This window comes from Scheffersomyces stipitis, chromosome 2 (genome assembly GCF_000209165.1).
Source record: "Scheffersomyces stipitis CBS 6054 chromosome 2, complete sequence".
NCBI lineage: Eukaryota > Fungi > Ascomycota > Pichiomycetes > Serinales > Debaryomycetaceae > Scheffersomyces > Scheffersomyces stipitis.
The window spans coordinates 1,943,291-1,961,363 of NC_009042.1; the positions used below are offsets into that span (position 1 = coordinate 1,943,291).

The following is an 18,073-nucleotide window of genomic DNA, read 5'->3' on the forward strand; positions in this document are numbered from 1 at the left end:
ATAGATTTAAACGTGTTGGTAGCAGGAAAAAAAATCTGTGTAGTGTGTAAAGCATTCTTGAGATTTGTATATTTCAGCTTATTCTGTTCAATTCCACTGTTTATCAAAGTCACTTTGGCTGTAGTGTCTCCCTCCTGGCACCGTTGTCCAGTACTGCATTTGTCGTTTTGTCGCCTACTCGTTGAGCCAGAGATTGCAACATTCAGCTACTCACACTTGTTAAGTTGTTTCAAGTTGACTCTCGACATCTGAAAACCAGTTCCATATTCTTTTAATCTTGGAATTCTTATCCAACACTCGTTGATTTTGTTATAGATCACTGCAAAAGTGATTCAGTCTTGATTTTTCAAATTTTTCTGAAGTTTCTCAACTGTGTGATCTATTCGTTGTCCAAATCCATCGAAAACTCAGATCTACAATTTCATCACTACTCAAATTCAAACCCAACCCATACGAATCCACAATACAAATAAACTCTTTCAGCTTTGACGAATAGTAAATCACATATTTACTATAATTGAATAAGTCTGTTAGTCACCAACCCTTGATTTGCACCAAAAGTGCAGCATAGAACCCATAGGTAATAGATCGTACTATTTATTTACACATATTATCGCAATGACTGTCATGTCCACACCCATGCAATCGAACGAGTCGCTCGAAAGAGAAAGAATATACCAGAAATCGTTCTTGGCGTCAGTAGAACGGAATCAGATCCCCATATCCCGTACAATTCTACTCTCGCTATACTTTCTCCATTACACATCACCAGTCTTCCACTCGTACACGTCCAAGTTTCTCTATTTGCAGAACCAGACGGACATCATCTTCGATGCCAAAACAGGAAAAGCGCATCCCCTCTACGACATAAGCATCGATGATGCTTACTACGTTGGCTTCTATGTGATCGCCTTAACTTTTCTCAGGTCCATTCTCATGCAATGGTGTTTCAGCCCTATCGCTTCGAGATTTTGCCAGATCTACTCCAACAAGGCTAAAGTCAGATTTGCCGAACAAAGTTGGTCATTTGTCTATTATTCTTTTTCATTTATTTACGGGGTGTTGTTGTATGTCCATTCGCCGTACTTCCTTAATTTAGACAACGTCTATCTTGGATGGCCCAATTTCCCAATGACAGCCCTGTTCAAAAGATACTATCTCATCTCCATAGGCTTCTGGCTTCAACAAATCTTTGTGTTGAACATCGAGCAGAAGAGAAAAGACCACTACCAGATGTTCAGCCATCACATCATCACGTGTTTGTTGATCATTGGTTCCTACTACTATTACTACTTCCGCATCGGCCATCTCATCCTCATGATCATGGACTCCGTAGATATCTGTTTATCGGGTGCAAAGATGTTGAGATACGCTGGCTTCTCCACTGCATGTGATGTCATGTTCCTCTTTTTCTTGATAGCCTGGATCGTCTTGAGACACGGAGTGTACAACTACATCTTCTACCATGCCTACAGTAAAGCTGAGTTCTTGATGGCTGATGGCGAATGCATACCCGGCGCAATTCAGAAGAGATGCTGGACACCAGCGGTTATCAACTTCTTCTTGTCGTTATTGGGAGGCTTACAGATCATCACAATCATCTGGATGTACTTGATCATGAAGGTAGCCATCAAGGTTATTGCTGGTTTGGGAGCTGAAGATGTAAGAAGTGACGAAGATGATACTGAATTGGAAGATGACGACGAAGAGGAGGATGAACCGGAAACTGTTCGTGTCACTCCTGAAGAAGCTAAGGAGCTTTTGTCTCTGATGGAGAAAGACTCATCTTCCGATGCCACCATCGATGACAAGGAGTCCTCTGATGCCAGCATAGATCAGGATTATTAAAACCTCCCTTAAAAGTACTTGATTTGCTTCTGGTTCTTTGAGTTCCATAAAAGTACTTAATTGAACTAGTTCTTTGAGTGTGTACCATAAATTTAGAAGAAGCTCCAAGAGGGTCTTGGTGCTTCGCTCAGCACATAGTTGCCTGTTTTCCTGTCCTATATATTGAAAGTGGTAGTCGACTCGTCGATTGTCTTTCAGCTGTACTGTAGTCTTGGGTATGTTGTATAGTTACTGCTAATACATATATTGTACATACAAGTGATGTAGGAAGATATGTCGGAGTATGTTGAGGTACCGAGATATCAGAGCAGGGAAGTAATGCTAGATATATAATGATAGTCATGATAAAGTTCTGCTAAGTGCCCTTTATTGATTGGGGTTATTTTGCACTGCTATTGGGGGTATTTATGGTTTTCGCAGCCAAAGTACACAAATATGAGTCTTGACAAATCTGTAAAATTACGAAAAAAAACAGTAGAGAATAGAAAATTTCAGCTGAATCTTCCTGTATCACATACTATAAGATACATATATCTGTTCCTTCCATTACAAACACTTCTACTGTTGCTATTCAACATATAAATCAAAACTCATCCATAGCCAGACCATAAACTCTCCAGTTGCACCCATTTGCATGCAGGCGTTCTGTTTACCTACGCGCGCTCGAATTTGTGCGACATAATTATGTATGTTTACAAAATGTTCTTTACTGTATATCATCTCTTCTGGATTCAGATTCAATATTCAATATCAGATTCAGATTCTACAATTGATATTTCCTTCTACTTCACATCCATATATATGCCGACTAGAGCGCATCTATGAACGATCCCAATTCGCTCGTTCCCACCCGGCCAGCTTCTGGTCTGAAGACTCGTGAATCATCCATCACTGTAGCAGTGCGAGTTCGTCCCTTCACAGACAACGAAGAAAACAACCTCATTCGAAGCACCAACGACGGCTTTTTTCTCGGAGATGGCTCCTTCAGCAGCAACGCCCCGAATCAGGAAACTTCCCGAGCCTCAGTGTTTGCTCCCAAGGGAATCCGTAAAATCGTAGAAGTCGTTGATGACAAGATGTTGATCTTTGATCCACCAGAAACCAACCCTCTAACGAGAATGCAGAAAAATGCTTTTCCTAACAGCCTTAAGGGCTCGAGAATTAGAGAGCATCGTTTTGTGTTCGACAGACTCTTCGATGTAGATGCTACCCAGGAAGATGTTTACCAGAACACGACTCGGCCTCTTCTAGATAGTGTTCTAGATGGCTTCAACGCTACGGTCTTTGCCTATGGTGCTACGGGATGTGGCAAAACTCATACTATTCTGGGCTCTCCACAGAAACCAGGAGTCATTTTCTTAACTATGAAAGAGTTATTTGATCGTATAGACCTGTTGGCAGATACTAAGATCATCGATATCAGCTTGTCATATTTGGAGATCTACAACGAGACCATTAGAGACTTGTTGAACCCAGAAACAGATCACAAGAAATTGGTTCTACGAGAAGACTCAAACAAGAAGATCTCCGTGTCAAACTTGCTGACTCATAAACCCTCTGCAGTAGAAGAAGTAATGGACCTCATCCTTGTAGGAAATCTGAACAGAACCTCGTCTCCAACTGAAGCCAATGCTACTTCTTCACGATCCCACGCAGTTCTCCAAATAAACGTGGTTCAGAAAAACAAAACAGCAGACATAACAGAAGAACACACTTTTGCTACTCTTTCCATAATAGACTTGGCTGGAAGCGAACGAGCTGCAGCGACAAAGAATATCGGTGTTAGATTGAATGAAGGTGCCAACATCAACAAATCTCTATTGGCATTGGGAAACTGTATTAATGCTCTCTGTGATACAAGAAGACGAAATCATGTACCTTATCGTGATTCCAAATTGACAAGGTTGTTAAAGTTTTCTCTAGGAGGAAACTGCAAAACTGTAATGATCGTATGTATATCGCCTCTGTCCCAACATTACGATGAGACGTTGAATACCTTGAAATATGCCGACCGCGCAAAGGAGATCAAAACCAAACTCATCAGGAACCAACACAATCTAGACAGACACGTTGGTTCCTACTTAAAGATGATTACAGAACAGAAACAGGAAATTGAAGAGCTAAGAGCACGAGAAAACAAAATCGTGGAACAGACTATAAACAAGCAGAAAACAGTTGGGGACAAATGTCTCCATCTTCTCTTGGAAAGCATAGACAACATCGAAAGTTCTTTGACGAAACAGAACCAGGAAAAATGGAAAAAGTATTTCATCCTCGCAAAGAGAAAGTTACTACTATTACAGAGAATTGAAACAGAAATAATTTTCGATAGCATTCTCAATTTGTTGAAGAACGATGACATTGCTGTTGTCAACACGCTTGCTGATCTTTGCGAACAGCTCATATCGAAGATTGACTACCAAGTACCAGAATTGGAGCGACAATATTCGCAGCCAAATGAAATAGATCTCATATTGGTTGAATCTACCCAGCAAATATTAAAAAAGCTAAAGGAAAACGAAGGCTGGTCTGAATACTACACCATTATATTTGAAAAACACATAGGTCAATTAAGAGAATCGTTTGAAAGAGATGTACTTTTCAACTCATCAATCTTGTTTGACCATCTTGTACATGAATTGAATGACTTTAACTACATTGCCAGAGATTTTGTTAATGCATTGGTCGTTGGTTTTAGAAAGGGACCAGACGTCGTGGATGAGAATATGGATTTGGTTGAACAAGTAATCGGATCTCTAGAGCAGTTATTGAATGGAGAGTTCGATACTGCTATGGAGAAATGCACATCTGCATTCATGCAAAGAAAGATAGAGGAACAAGAAAAACAACAGGAATTGTCACAACATAATTCCACAGATTTTGAATCTCTATCTAAGAACAGCATCTTGTCCAAACCTAGAGAGAACAAGAGGGGTCCACTATCGCCTTTGAAGTCATCACCATCTAGAAGCATCAAACGTACTATATCGAAGAAACCGATAACTCCACGATTCTCACCTATCAGAGCAAAGAATACAAAGAAAGTTAGATGGGATATACCTAAATCCGATAGTACCTTTGATTTGAGCATGGATGAATCATTACAGAACGCAACTTTCAAAAGCGATCTAGACGACTCCCCTATAACTAATAATAATGGCACCCAGAACATCCTCAGCGACGACTTGGGAATATCATTCGATCCATCACTTGATTCTCCCCCACTTGCTTATTCTAGTGGCAAGAAATTACTTAGCGACTTATCCACAACGAAGAATAAAAAGTCTACATTCAGTAATCGTCGCTTGTCAATAAACCTTAGCTCACAATCAATTGATGGTTCTGGCACCACCGTTTCAAAATTGCCATTGCTTAACAAGCATGCCAGCATTAAAATGACCAACACCAATGGTGCTTCTTTAATTCCGAACCCTACTTCTCCTAATCAATTGGGAATAGGTATACCTTTTGTTGTTGACGCCAACAAATTTCATGTAGTTGATGTTGGTAACGGTGATCGAGATATTGGATCCAGCAGCACTGTTGAACGAGTAGATTAAATTAGGCATCCATTTCAGTTCACTTCATTCATCCTATCTCGACTGCACGTTGATATAGCTAAGCACACATAATATAGCATACATTTAGATAACTAAACTATGGAATAAACAAAGCATGGGTATCTTGGGACAACTGCTGTCAAAGCTTAGTATCTGTCGCCGTAGCCACCTCTGCCTTCGCCTCTGCCTTCGCCGTGGTGTCTACCTTCACCTTCACCATGATGTCTTCCTTCACCACGTCTTTCACCACCAAAGTCATCTCTTCTGCTTTCTCCACCGAAACCACCTTGGCCACCGTGAGCTCCTTCACCACGTCTTTCACCACCGAAACCACCTTGGCCTCCGTGAGCTCCTTCACCACGTCTTTCACCACCGAAACCACCTTGGCCTCCGTGAGCTCCTTCACTGCGTCTGTCGTCGCCTCTTCCTCCGAAACCAGAGCTGCCACCGTGCTTGTTTTCGTCGTCCTTGTTTTGCTTGTGGTCCTCGTAAGCATCTTCAAGCTTGTTGGCACCAATAGCACCACCAATGACACCAGCAAGAGCACCCAAGTGAGGGTGGTTTGGAACCAACTTGTCTCCAGCGTAGCCTCCAGCAGCACCACCAACGACAGTGGAAATCAAACCTCTGTCACCTGTTTGGCCGTCTCCACCTTGCTGGTTTTTCAGTTGTTGAGGCTTGTATTCACCTTGTTCACCGGAAGAGTAGAAATCGTTAGCAGACATTATAATAGGGTAGCAATTGAGTCAATTGAGTTGAACAGTATACAATTGGGATCAATTGAGTATGGAAAACGAAAATACGCTGGTTGGCCCACTGTGGATATGCACTGCTATTTATATGGCAGTTGTGGCCCCTCCGTCGACGGTATTACGCAAACAGAAACGTCCATGTGCGTCCTTTGAATCAGGAACAATTGGGCTAACTATCGTGACTCCAGTCACGGCTTTCCAATACATCCCCATGTTGGAAATTTCAGTGGTTCCTAGTCTGAATGCCTAATTGCCCCAAATCTGTCCTACCGGGAGCCGGACAGGACAGGGGTGCAACCTGATTCGGAGCACGGTGGGGGGTCGCGCGCGACATGCAGATCAGGGCTCATCGCAGATTCCAATTAGCCGAGTCGATGATTTTCATTTAAGGATCGAAACTAAGCCCATTTGGGCTGAGCTCCCTTCAAATGCCGACGGGATATGAAAAAGATACAGCAGAAATGAACGCAACGTTTATATTCCATTAGTGTAGGACACTTTCACCACTTGTTCAATTGCTCAATCCACTTCTCCTATTATTTCACTGTCTACTGTTAAGAATGTCGCGACTACATAGAGCCATGGCGAAAGTCGTGCTGCTTCGAAAAAGAAGAAATCTCCCTGCACTGTGGTGTCAGAATCAACTATGAGTTGAATTTCCTGCACAATCGCAAACATATGAAACTACTCTACAACGACCACGGCAACAAAATAAATATATTAACTAAGAAGATGAGTATATGAATATCAGACAGACACAATTCGGTTACTGACTGGTGAGAAGTACGAGAATCCAGATTTTGCAAAATCAAACAAGCTTTTATCTATTTTTGTTCCGTTTGGTAGACGTGTCTCATTCCTGTTTCTCCAGGCACCGCTCTGAGTGTGCAGTATGTTTCACAATCTACCAAGGATTGCTATCCCTTGTTCTTTGGCAAGTGAATGAAACTGTATATGCCTGATCCATATATGAAATTAGTGAATTTATTAATCCCCCGAATGAAAACCTAGCTTTCGAAGTCAAGCTCTCGATGATGGTAAAACACGTTGTAGTGTATAAAATTTTGATCCCGTTCCAGATTGGCACTTGCAATAATGTAACTCCTGCAATATGCCAATGGTAATTTTAGCCTCGGTTAGCTAGTTAGGTCGCTGTTTATGCAGCTTGTCAGCATACTGTTAGATTTGTAGCTCTACATGATGACACAATCCTTCTCTTGCGCAGCACTGCCTTTGGCTACTCCTCCTTCCACAGAATTGACATTCCTACTGCCCACAGTACCTGACCTTTTCTTGCCGATTTGTCGGCGCAACTTCGTAGCCGCAGCCTGATCTGAAATCCTTTCTAGCGACTTCTCCTCACCACCTTCTGCTGCACGCTTGTACCAAGTCTGTGCCTCTTCATCGTCCTTGATGCAACCAATGCCCTTTTCGTAGAAGTTAGCCAATGCGAATTGTGCCTTTGGCAAGTTGCAGACGGCTGCTCTCTTGGCCCACTCAAAGGCTTCATTCTCATCTTTAGGCAAAAAAGGATCGCTGCCAATAAGGTACCAGGCACACATAGCCAACATAGATTCAGGGTCGCCGCCCAATGCAGCTTGTGTATAGTAGTGAATAGACAAGTTATTGTCTTGTGGGACAATTTCTCCAACTTCGTAGAACTGACCCAATAGAGCAGCAGATTGTACATGGCCCAAAGCTGCAGCCTGCGAGTACAATTCCAAGGCATACTTCTTGTCAGCAATGACAATGTCCTGGAACCCGTTGTAGTAGATCTTACCCAATTCAAACGGAGCCGCAGCTACAAGCTCGTTTGCTACATTAGATGCTCTTTCCAACCATTTAATACCCAGCTTCTTGGTGTTGATATGGTTGGGCATACCCATTCTGCCGTAGAACGAGTAGATACCCAACTTGTACATGGATGCCGGGTGGTTTTTAGAGGCTGCCATCTTCAAGTACTCGATGGACTTTCTGGAGTCTCTGCCTGTTCCTAAACCCTCTTCATAACAGTAGGAGGTTCTGTAAGCCGACTCGATATGGCCATGTTTAGCAGCTGCTTGGAACAACACAAATGCTTCTCTATTCTCAACCCTGTCCAAAGCACCAGAACTGTACGCGTCAGCCAACAAGTACTGAGCATCTACATAACCTTTGTCCGACAACTTTTTCAAGTAGTGAACGGCTTCCTTTAAGAGAGCACGCTTTAAACGCTTGTCGTCTACGGTAGAACCGTCCCCCAACTCGGTACCGAGATCAAGAGTATCCGATTTCGACTTCTTGTGAGTCTTTGAGATCGAAAGAGACAGGCCATTCAGGTTCTTGTTGAAGAGCTCTTTCCTAGGCAGGTTTTCTATCGACTGCGAGGGAGTGTTGCCCTGACTAGAGGAGCCCTGGGAACCCTGAGAGCCATGATTGCTACTACCCCCTCCTACACCTAAATTAGAAGGTTCTGCATCCAACAAAAGGGCTGTTTGAAGCATGTATTGAGCGTACTGGAACAAAACGGTAGGGTCGTTGGACTTTTTGGCGTTTTTTCGGTATAACTCAATTGTTTTGATTCGCGGCATGAGATGCGTCGAGTTTGAGCCGAGGTACAGCTGGATTATGTTCTGGCTGAAATCGACCATCGACGCGTTGTCTCTGTCGTAGAAGAAAGATGAAGTAGACGATACTGAACGGCTGTGGCCATACTTTTGCTGTGGCATAGGCAAGTTGTTTTCCGACTTGGAGAACATCAGATCGACGTTTGGTGTCTGCTGGTTCAAGTTGAAGTTGGTGACAGACGAAGTAGCTGAAAGCGGATTGGATGGAGGTGAAACTACAGCAGTGTTGGATGCGAATACAGGAGGAGGAGTCAGCGAGTCGTACTGGGGGTATGGAGTTGCGACACTGGCAGGAATGGGAGATTTTCCATGGATGCTGCTGGTGTTGCTAGTATTGTTGGTGATACTGCTCAAATTGTGGAGCTTTGGCGACTGGAGAATGGAACCACTATTGTGGTGAGAAAGGCCGTTACTGGCCACACTTCCTACATTTACGTTTTCTACGTTTGCAGCAGTTTCATCTACAGGGGTCTGGTAGTTCGAAGAAGAGCCGTGGGAAGATGAGTTCGTGGAATCGGCGATGGTAGGCGTGTCGCTGGCAAGATTTGTGTTGCTTCCGTTGTATTTGTTGACAGAAGAAGACGAGACGTTTTTGGTAGGAGCCAATGTTGCCTCAGACGCGGTCAGGATATGGGGAAGAGCGTAGTCACCGGTAGTGGCGAAATCGCCCTCTACGGGGTACGGAGCCGATGAAGGCGCCTTCTGGCGGTATGGATGTGTACTCATGGTGATGATTTTTCCAGAAAACTTGTGAGAATTGATGAATGAAATGAAAATGAGAAAATGTGAAGATTATGATGACTATGAAATTATGAAGATGTTGGTTATGAAAATATGAAGCTCTGTGTTTAGACTATGAGCGGATGTTGCTGGATATGTATGTGTATGTGTATGTGAATATGAATATATGATGGGAATGTTACGGAGTGATGGATATGATGGTTGTGGTGTTTTATGTGCGGATGATAATTGTCGTTGATGGGATCTTGAAGAATCGTGTAGGATCGACAATATGCGATGGTGATGGGGCTGGATGAGTGTGGAAGCACTATGATCCGGGTTATTCGCAACAACAAGAATACAAAACAGAAGAAAACCGGCCAGCAGAAGAGAAAAACACTATGGCTGATTTAGGTCAAGACCAAAAATGATCCACGAGACGTTCAGAAAAAAGTTCGCTTTTTCCGGCTTTTTTTCTCAGTGTATATACCGAAGAAAAAGTAGGCTTTTCCTGGCTTGGAATTCTCAGCTTAGGGCTTCTACCAGCCTGGAGGGTGGTTGGCAGAATGGTGGAGGTAAAGTATGGATCTATATATAAATGTAAATAGTGTAAATATATATTTGTATATATTCGTATATATTTGTATTTATACTGGATTTTATATTGGTAAATGTATGCAAATACAAACGTTATACCAATAAACTACAAATGCTACGGTAGTCTCTATCTAGTACGATCTTGCCGGTATCAGTGTAACTTTCCTAGTTCATTCTGTAAGTCGGTTCTTTATCGTCTGTGGAGCTCACGGTGTGGATCGTTCTACAGCTGCAACTCTTCTTGATCAGGGGCTGTCTCACGTCGTCATCTCCATCACAGCTCCTGTAACAAACACAGCAAAATAATAATAAACACGACGGCTGTTGCTATCTTCTGTGCCAACCCTTGCAAGCTGTATACAGAATAGTCCATGCATGGCTAACATTCTAGGAAGGGATTCCATGTTCAGACACCAGACCAGGCCGCTAATTGCGATACGACCATCCGGCCACCCTGACCGTCGTCTTCAGACATTTGGAAGTCGTACCAGTTAAGCACGCTCATGTAATTCGGACGGGATTCGGTTCGGAAGCCTGTTTGAACTGTTCGAATATGAATTTGTTCAACATCTTGAATCAAGAATCGGCACGAGAATCTTTCCTTCTCGCAAAGTCAATTTCAAACAAGCCACGGTTTGTATTGTTAGCATTGTTTGCATCCCAACGCGACAGCTATTTATATCCCTGTTGTTCTTCTGCTTAAGCCTGGAATATATTGCCTGCCTTTAGTGTATCAGAACGAGATGCCATGCCATAATGAGGCGTGTTTGAGCGAGCACTATCCTGAAGAAGACAGTTGGGTTCCGCATTGGTTAATCGCTATCTGCCTCTACCCAAATCGCAGCCCACTGCCGTCACCATCAGCTCATATCACTTGCTGAATGTAAAGCTTGATAATGTAGAGATCGAACCGTCCCTGTGAGGACGAGCTAGACTATTGTTTCTTCTCGCAGGTTGTCGTTTATAATGTCTATTGTATTTCTAAATGGCCCTGTAAATCTTCCTTACAGCTCTATAGGGTCTCGTCTGACCTAAAATACGATCGCTAAACTTTAAATCACGACCCCATTGTTCTTGACAATTGAAAACTGGCTTTTAGAAATTTCATGTCTTGTGGATTCTACACTCTTCCGACTTGTCCAGGACATACATGTGTCCCGGATATACGTGTTTCCTTTTCTAGGTGCTTTCAAGTTATTGTTCTCCAAATTGTTCCGTGCCTCCCATTGAGGAAATCGGTTGCAATCCCAAAAAGAGCCATTTTTAATAAATCTCCTTTTGCTCATCGTTTCTATACTCTTTGAGTAGCTACACTTGGGCACATCTATGATTCCTATACATGCAACTAAACTGAATAACACCTAAACTATATAATGTCATAAATACGACTGAGAAATGAAAAATCTACATTTCCTCACATACTAACCACTCCTAATAAAGCTGAAGAAGGCTGCCAAGAAAGCTGCCGCTACTACTCCTACTATGAGCCCAAAACTGTTCTGAACAGGGTTCGCTTTCTCCTGCTCCACCAACAACCTGGCTCTATCTTCTGGGTCTAACAAGTCAAGGTTCTTGTGCACATCAATGGGCTGCTCGTTGTCTAAATGCGCATTGAGAGTCTGGGCACTTTTTTCTTCCTGGTCCTGTTTCTGTTTCTGGATTTCAATATTGGTCTTGTTCTGTTTGACCAAATCAGGAAACTGCTTGATAAACCGCTGGTTCTCTTTGATGTTCCATTGTAAACTTTCTCTGGCTAAGCGACGCTTGACATTTTCGCTTGTATTAATAGATCCAGTAGTGCTTTCGTCTCCCGTCATGAAACTCAAGAGCCCGGTCAAAATTGTAGCCACACTCCAGGCTGGGTTCCAGGTATCAGGATGGTAATCACTCATCGATAAACACAACCTCGTATTGCAGGAAAATCTGCCATTAGGTGTCACCATCGAAATCGAGGGTGGCTTAAAGGGGTACTCGTTAGGGAAACGTAACATGCCGTGGTACTGGCCATCTTCGAATGGAGTGTTGGGAGGGCCTGTTATTACGTAGTGCCACTCCAAGATGTTTTCGTCATTGGGCTTAGCTTCAATGTATGGAGGTGGGTTTGCCTGAATAGCTTTGTACTCTTTGGTTAGTCTTCTCTGCGATTGTCTAGAAGCCATTTCGTGTGAATGAGTTAATAAGCAATTAGATAAGTTGAGTCTGTTTAAATGAAATTCTTAAGACGGTTATATGATGTTGACCTTGATTCTTTGTAATGTTTCTGTTTGGAAGTGATATACTTTATGATCCGGCTCTGGTTTGCTTTACTTGTCCTGTGACGTTCGCTGGGGTTTATTGAAATTTGATGATTTTCAAGAAGTTATAACCTGACACTGGTTTGTGTGGTTTATAGACTGTGTGATCCGTGGAAGATGTATGCCCACACGCCCTACGGTTCTTATAATATGACTTAATCAAGTAGCAGCTTATATACTTCTATATTTGACATCCACAGTGGTAGTGGAAAGATCAGATTGTTATAAATGTTGAGTTCACACGACCAACATTTCTGTAGATAAGAACGAGATTTCTTTTGCAATCGTCAGCATTGCTTTATGGGGAAATGGAAGCTATTATAGAATCTTTCAGAATAGCTACGTAGGCTTCTCAGCCGTGGGACGGTCAGACAATGTACATGTACAGATGTAGAGTAAAATATTAGGCTAAATACACTTATACTTTTGGTTCGAACTTACACCAAAGGTTACGTTTGAGCAAAACTTTTATTAAATCAGGATGAATATACCTATGTATGACTTTACTTGTCTCTGTATGTTCTTGATCTTAAATGGCAATCATGCAGTAGATGTGATGGAACCATCTAGCTCTTTTGTCCAACAGCAATAATGATACTGTTATCCACCAAGTACGTAATATCACCATTGACATTCTTTGATTCCAAGTCACCCAGTTTCATCTTATCGACGATGTCCTGGCGAGAATGGTTTTCAATAAAGATATCTGGTTGCCACAACTTGACACAGAATTCTCTGGCTGCACTCACGTTGGTCAAGCCACTGAAGCTGCCCAAGGTTTCGTTTAGAGCATCTACTTTTAAACCTCCCATGTGTCTGACAGCATTGCCCGCCTTTTCTGCTGGGATATCCTTTTCAACATCCTCATTGTAGAAATCAACAATAAAGAGCCAACCTCCTGGAGCCAAAAATTCAGCCAATTTCTTGGTGACCTCACGGTAGCTATCGATGTGATGATATGAAATGGTACAGATGATAGCATCGAATTTTCCACCAAACTTTGCTGAAAGCTCAGGCTGAAGCTCTGGGTCCAAGATATCGTAGATATATGATTTTATGGAAACTTCTTCAGATATGTGCTTTTCGGCCTTGTCGTTGAATATGCTCAAAAGTTTGGGATTTATGTCAATTCCCACGATTTCAGTTGTCTTGCCTTTCTCAGCAAGATATGGTGGTAACTTCATAGTGACCAACCCTGTACCACAGGCAAAATCAAGCAACTTCATACCTGGCCTGAATACTGAATCAGGAAACTTTTCTCTGAATGTGGTGAGTTCAGGCAAGTCGTCCAAAGTAAAGCCTACAAGTGGTTTAGAAGGGTTTCCAAGCAAAGGAGCAGATTCCTCTGTAGTCTTTCTTGGTTTGTTTACATCGAACTCTAACAAAGTTTTTGTAGACAATATACTCAAGGCATTGACCGGTTCAAGAGTATCATATTTGGTAGCCATTCTTGTGTCAAAGGCCTTTAGGTTGGCAGCGATAGCATCCTTATGTTCTTGTGACATGGTAATGTAGTAGCACTAAGAGCAAGAGCTGTGTTAATTGTTGTAGAGAATATGAATGTGAACAGAGGAACAAGATTCCCGGCTGTGAAATATTGTCAATAGAACCAGCACAATTTATCAGGAGAACAAAGACTCAGAGCAGAGTTTGTAGATAGTAAGACGAATATTTTCTGATGATCTCGCAGTCTCAATTTTTCCGGGGTTGACTAACTAATGGGCAGGAAACGGTCCCCATCTTATCTTAGGGTCTGTTTCACACCTTGAATAAACCCTAAATGGATCTTTTTTCTTGATAGCGTTCAAAGTATCCGAAACGGTTAGAAGTCAGAATATAATTGAAGAAGCTCTTATCAGAAGAATTTACTGGGAGTGCAGAAAATGGAAAGTAGATATCTCACTGCTTTGAAAATCATTGGTACGAGTTTTCTTGAAACGGAAAACGCACCACTTCGCCGGTGACTTTTCGATGAGGTCCATTGATGCAAGAATTGGGAGTACGATTCACCAAATCTGTGAATTTACTATGAATCAAAATTGATGTCGACACGGTTGGGTCAACAAAATGAAGAAAGGGCAATCACTTGAAGCAAACTGTAATGTTACAACATGTGTCCATGTTTCAACACAATTCGATCAAGCATTTCAATTGCGGGCGCTGAAGGGTGATTCATGTCGAGTCTCTGCAATTCACAACTGTTCCGTTCCTCTCATTAGACTTGGGGTCTGGCTGACAATGTCAAGTAGTATGCGTTTATCTACCGGAGATTATGAAAACCAGTATGTTTATATAGCCAACTGGATTTGGATCTTGTATTTGTCGCTAAATAAATATTTAAGACCCCTCAAACTAGCATGAATCCGATTGATTTATATTCTTTCCTACTGTCTGATTCTCTTTTTGTTAGGTCTTTTCAATGTTCGATTGTCAAAATTCAGGTAAACCAGTCCAATCCGAGGTTTCTAGTATCGGAAAGTAAGTTTTCCTAGATCCTGTATCTTATTTCCTACCCAGAGTATAATTGTGAAACTACCCCCTGAAAGCACCTAGCAGTCTTTCACTTCATTTACCGCTGGTATCCACGCTCCCGCCCAATCCTAATGTCGAATAATTTTGCACTGCTGGCGACAGCTAACGATTTTGGTGGAATAGAATTGACAAATGATCAAAAATTGACCGTTATATTATACTCCATCGCAGCAATAGGCAGTATTTCACTACTTGCAGTGCTTCTAAATCAGGAGAATCCAAGAGCAACCATTCGCAGCATAGCACGGGAAGTAGGGTTAGGTATCGGAGAGGGTGTGGGGATGTTTCTACGCGGCATAGTGGAAGGGTTCAAGTCATCGTATGAGAAGGGTCACAGTGACAATTTCGTTCCCTCCGCCAGCAAGGATACACAACAGAAGACAACCAAACAGGAGTAAAGGTCGAACCCTCCTGTCTGTCTTTGAAAATATAATATTTTAGCTTGGCAGTTGTCACATTCGAACCACAAACTAGATATGAATTGTTCATTTGTGAAAAAATGACTATATTAGAGATGTTCTTAATATTCTCTCTTCATCACATACTTCAGCTGAAGATTCTCGAACAGTGTATTCTGTCCCTCAAGACTATACAAAGATAATGATATCACAATATTAAAGGTGAGCCATTAGCACAAGGACCAAGCATCGATGGCTTCTCAAGAACCCAGAGTATAATTTACAAAGTTCGGAAAATTGCCTAAACTTGATAACGAGACCTTTCGGTCGACATAATGGACAGAGTTACTAAACTTTTTATACAGACCAACTGCAAAGTGGATGGTCTACGTTCTCGTTACACTTCTTCACAGCGAGTTGTGATGTAATTACTTCAGATTCGTAAGATGAAGAAATGAAAAAAAGGTAATTTCTGAGTCAAATTTAGTTACATCGCAGGATTCGCCAGAGATAACTATAGCTTTCGGGTAATCGTACAAACGGAGGATTGACCTACCATAGCGTAGTAAAATACTGAAATTATAATTTCGTGCAGCTTCATCGAACCCTAATTTCCTTCGCTTGACCTTTCCCAGAAAGCTTCTCCTATGGATAGACAAACTGGCTGTATTCTTAGAACATGACATATTTTTATTTATTATGATGAATTCCAAAGCAACGAAATTGTAATTGTCCAGATAAGACTATCTGTTTCGTTCATATTTTTATATTAAGCTCTATTTCAGAAGGAAGTAAGCAAGAGAATTAAACAGAAGGAAGAATCTTTATATCATATAGAATTATCATAGCATTTAGCACTGTATACATTCGCTATGCCCATCAAGAAATACAACCGATGGCACTGAATTTTCGTACTAAGGGTATATCCAAGCGACGACGCGGTCCGCCTCCGCATTTGACTCCTAATCCATTGCTTTCATTAAGAATGGGATGGGGTATTGCTGTCAACATCAAGTCGTCTCCAGCTCCCCGTCTATAGAATTCTGTCACGTGCTTCATGTAATCTTTGAATGGCGGGATCGCATGTACAAAAGCGGCAGCGATTTTGCATCCAAAGGGGGTTGCGTTCTGGACGGAACACAAAACAATGACGCTATCTTTTGCAATCCTATGGAATTTTTGCTTGTTTGGGGGGTTACGATGCATTTCTATACGTCAATGAGTCTCATTGTGCTTTGTCAGATAAGACTTGATGGTGTATAAATTGGTGAATATCTGCTGTTATTCAAAAGAAGAGGCTGCATTTTTTTCCTTATCTGATCTGGTTGCTGCTCGAATTCTTCGCTGCATTCTTATCTAATCTTATCTAGACTCAGAATTTTTCTACCTAACTGAACATTATAATAGCTGGCTAGTTTATAATTCTGGTTAATTTACTTTGTCAGAATAATTCTTGACTATAAGTAACTACAATAGATCTCTGCCCACTTCAATACTCCTACACTGAATGTACCAGACGCAATGGCTACTGCTGCTTTAATTGAGTCCATTCACAACGGAAACCTCCATAGGGCTCTCCCAGAGCATATGTACAATGATAACTTGGCTCAGACTTTCCAGGATCTCCAGGATCTGATTCCCTCTGTAGTCAAATTCGACCCATACAAACATCTCAAGTACTACGCTGAACCAGAAGCTCAACAAGAGTATTTGAGCACAAGAACCATTTCAATGACTGAATTGGGCTTGAAAACCCCCACGCAAGTTTCTGAGGTTGGGGTTTCTGATTCTTTCCCTCTTTTCACAGACGAAGCTGTTGCCATTATGCGTAGTGAGATTTTGAACAAGGAGACGTTTATGAAGTTCTCTCGTTTCTGTTTCAACTCAACTTCGGGAATGGACTGCAACATCCGTGGTTATGTCAAAAACGACGACGAGATCTCTACACCATTTGTGTATGAAGCTTGGACTCACCCCAAGACTATGGAACTAGTCAGCAAGATGGCCGGTGTTGAGTTGGAAATCATCATGGACTACGAAATTGCCCATGTCAACATTTCTATGAAGTCACTGGCAGCTGCAGAAGAAGAACTCATCAAACATTCTCGTAATAGAGCTCACAGTGGAGACTCCAACGGTGATGACATACCAGGTATTGTGGGCTGGCACCACGATAGCTATCCTTTTGTCTGTGTTCTCATGCTTTCTGACACTACCAACATGATTGGCGGTGAAACTACTTTGCGCATGGGAGGTGAACACAAGGGTAAGGTTGTTGCTGTTTCTGGTCCTAAAGCTGGTTCTGCTGCTGTCTTGCAAGGTAGACTTATTGAGCATATTGCTCCTACTCCTTTGGGCATGTCTGAGAGAATCACAATGGTAACTTCTTACCGTGCCAAAGATCCTTCTAAAAATGATGACTCGGTCTTGTCTACTGTAAAGCCCGAGATTAACTACGGAAGCAGATACAACGACTTCTACTCTCAGTGGATCAACTACAGGGTCGAGTTGATGAAACAGAAGTTGGACTTGGTAAACAAGTCTAGTCGTGACGAAAACGGAAAGTTCCAGAAGGAAAAGACTGTTCAAGCTTTACAAGAAATTGAGGCTTACTTGAAGAAGACCTACACTGAGATGGAAGTGTCTGAAGAAGAGTGGCAAAGAGCAGCTAAGTAACCAAAGTAATGCTAGTAATCCAACCACTACCCACTTATTTTCTAAGCTGTTTATGGCTAGCTTCTTGCTAAGAGCTGACTTGACTTCTAC

At 42.0% G+C, this 18,073-nt stretch overlaps 7 protein-coding genes across 7 annotated transcripts; 3 read left to right on the forward strand and 4 right to left on the reverse strand. All coding sequences in view use genetic code 12, as the record gives it.

The window, feature by feature from the left end:
- Positions 1–639: 639 nt before the first annotated feature.
- On the forward strand, positions 640–1,701 carry LAG1.2 (Longevity-assurance protein 1 (Longevity assurance factor 1); the record flags this gene model as incomplete). Its single annotated transcript, XM_001382565.1, has 1 exon — positions 640–1,701. A coding segment is annotated over one exon (1,062 nt), but the record flags the coding sequence as incomplete, so codon positions are not given.
- A 968-nt stretch (positions 1,702–2,669) lies between these two features.
- On the forward strand, positions 2,670–5,408 carry PICST_30104 (kinesin motor protein; the record flags this gene model as incomplete). Its single annotated transcript, XM_001382566.1, has 1 exon — positions 2,670–5,408. The coding sequence occupies one exon, from the start codon at positions 2,670–2,672 to the stop codon at positions 5,406–5,408; it is 2,739 nt and encodes a 912-aa protein (XP_001382603.2).
- A 60-nt stretch (positions 5,409–5,468) lies between these two features.
- PICST_67049 (predicted protein) lies at positions 5,469–6,183 on the reverse strand. Its single transcript, XM_001383107.1, has one exon. The coding sequence runs from the start codon at positions 6,131–6,133 to the stop codon at positions 5,555–5,557; it is 579 nt and encodes a 192-aa protein (XP_001383144.2). The 5' UTR covers positions 6,134–6,183; the 3' UTR covers positions 5,469–5,554.
- A 680-nt stretch (positions 6,184–6,863) lies between these two features.
- Positions 6,864–9,492, reverse strand: CHS4 (chitin synthase regulatory factor; the record flags this gene model as incomplete). The annotated part of the gene is made up of 4 exons (XM_001383108.1): positions 6,864–7,400; positions 7,431–8,553; positions 8,596–9,191; positions 9,417–9,492. The coding sequence occupies 4 exons, from the start codon at positions 9,490–9,492 to the stop codon at positions 7,354–7,356; spliced, it is 1,842 nt and encodes a 613-aa protein (XP_001383145.2).
- Positions 9,493–11,504: 2,012 nt separating this feature from the next.
- Positions 11,505–12,242, reverse strand: PICST_35186 (ubiquitin-conjugating enzyme; the record flags this gene model as incomplete). Its single annotated transcript, XM_001383109.1, has 1 exon — positions 11,505–12,242. The coding sequence occupies one exon, from the start codon at positions 12,240–12,242 to the stop codon at positions 11,505–11,507; it is 738 nt and encodes a 245-aa protein (XP_001383146.1).
- A 701-nt stretch (positions 12,243–12,943) lies between these two features.
- UBI5 (methyltransferase) lies at positions 12,944–13,825 on the reverse strand (the record flags this gene model as incomplete). Its single annotated transcript, XM_001383110.1, has 1 exon — positions 12,944–13,825. One exon carries the CDS (start codon positions 13,823–13,825, stop codon positions 12,944–12,946), a length of 882 nt encoding a protein of 293 aa, XP_001383147.2.
- Positions 13,826–16,828: 3,003 nt separating this feature from the next.
- PICST_30109 (predicted protein) lies at positions 16,829–17,983 on the forward strand (the record flags this gene model as incomplete). Its single annotated transcript, XM_001382567.1, has 1 exon — positions 16,829–17,983. One exon carries the CDS (start codon positions 16,829–16,831, stop codon positions 17,981–17,983), a length of 1,155 nt encoding a protein of 384 aa, XP_001382604.2.
- Positions 17,984–18,073: the final 90 nt, after the last annotated feature.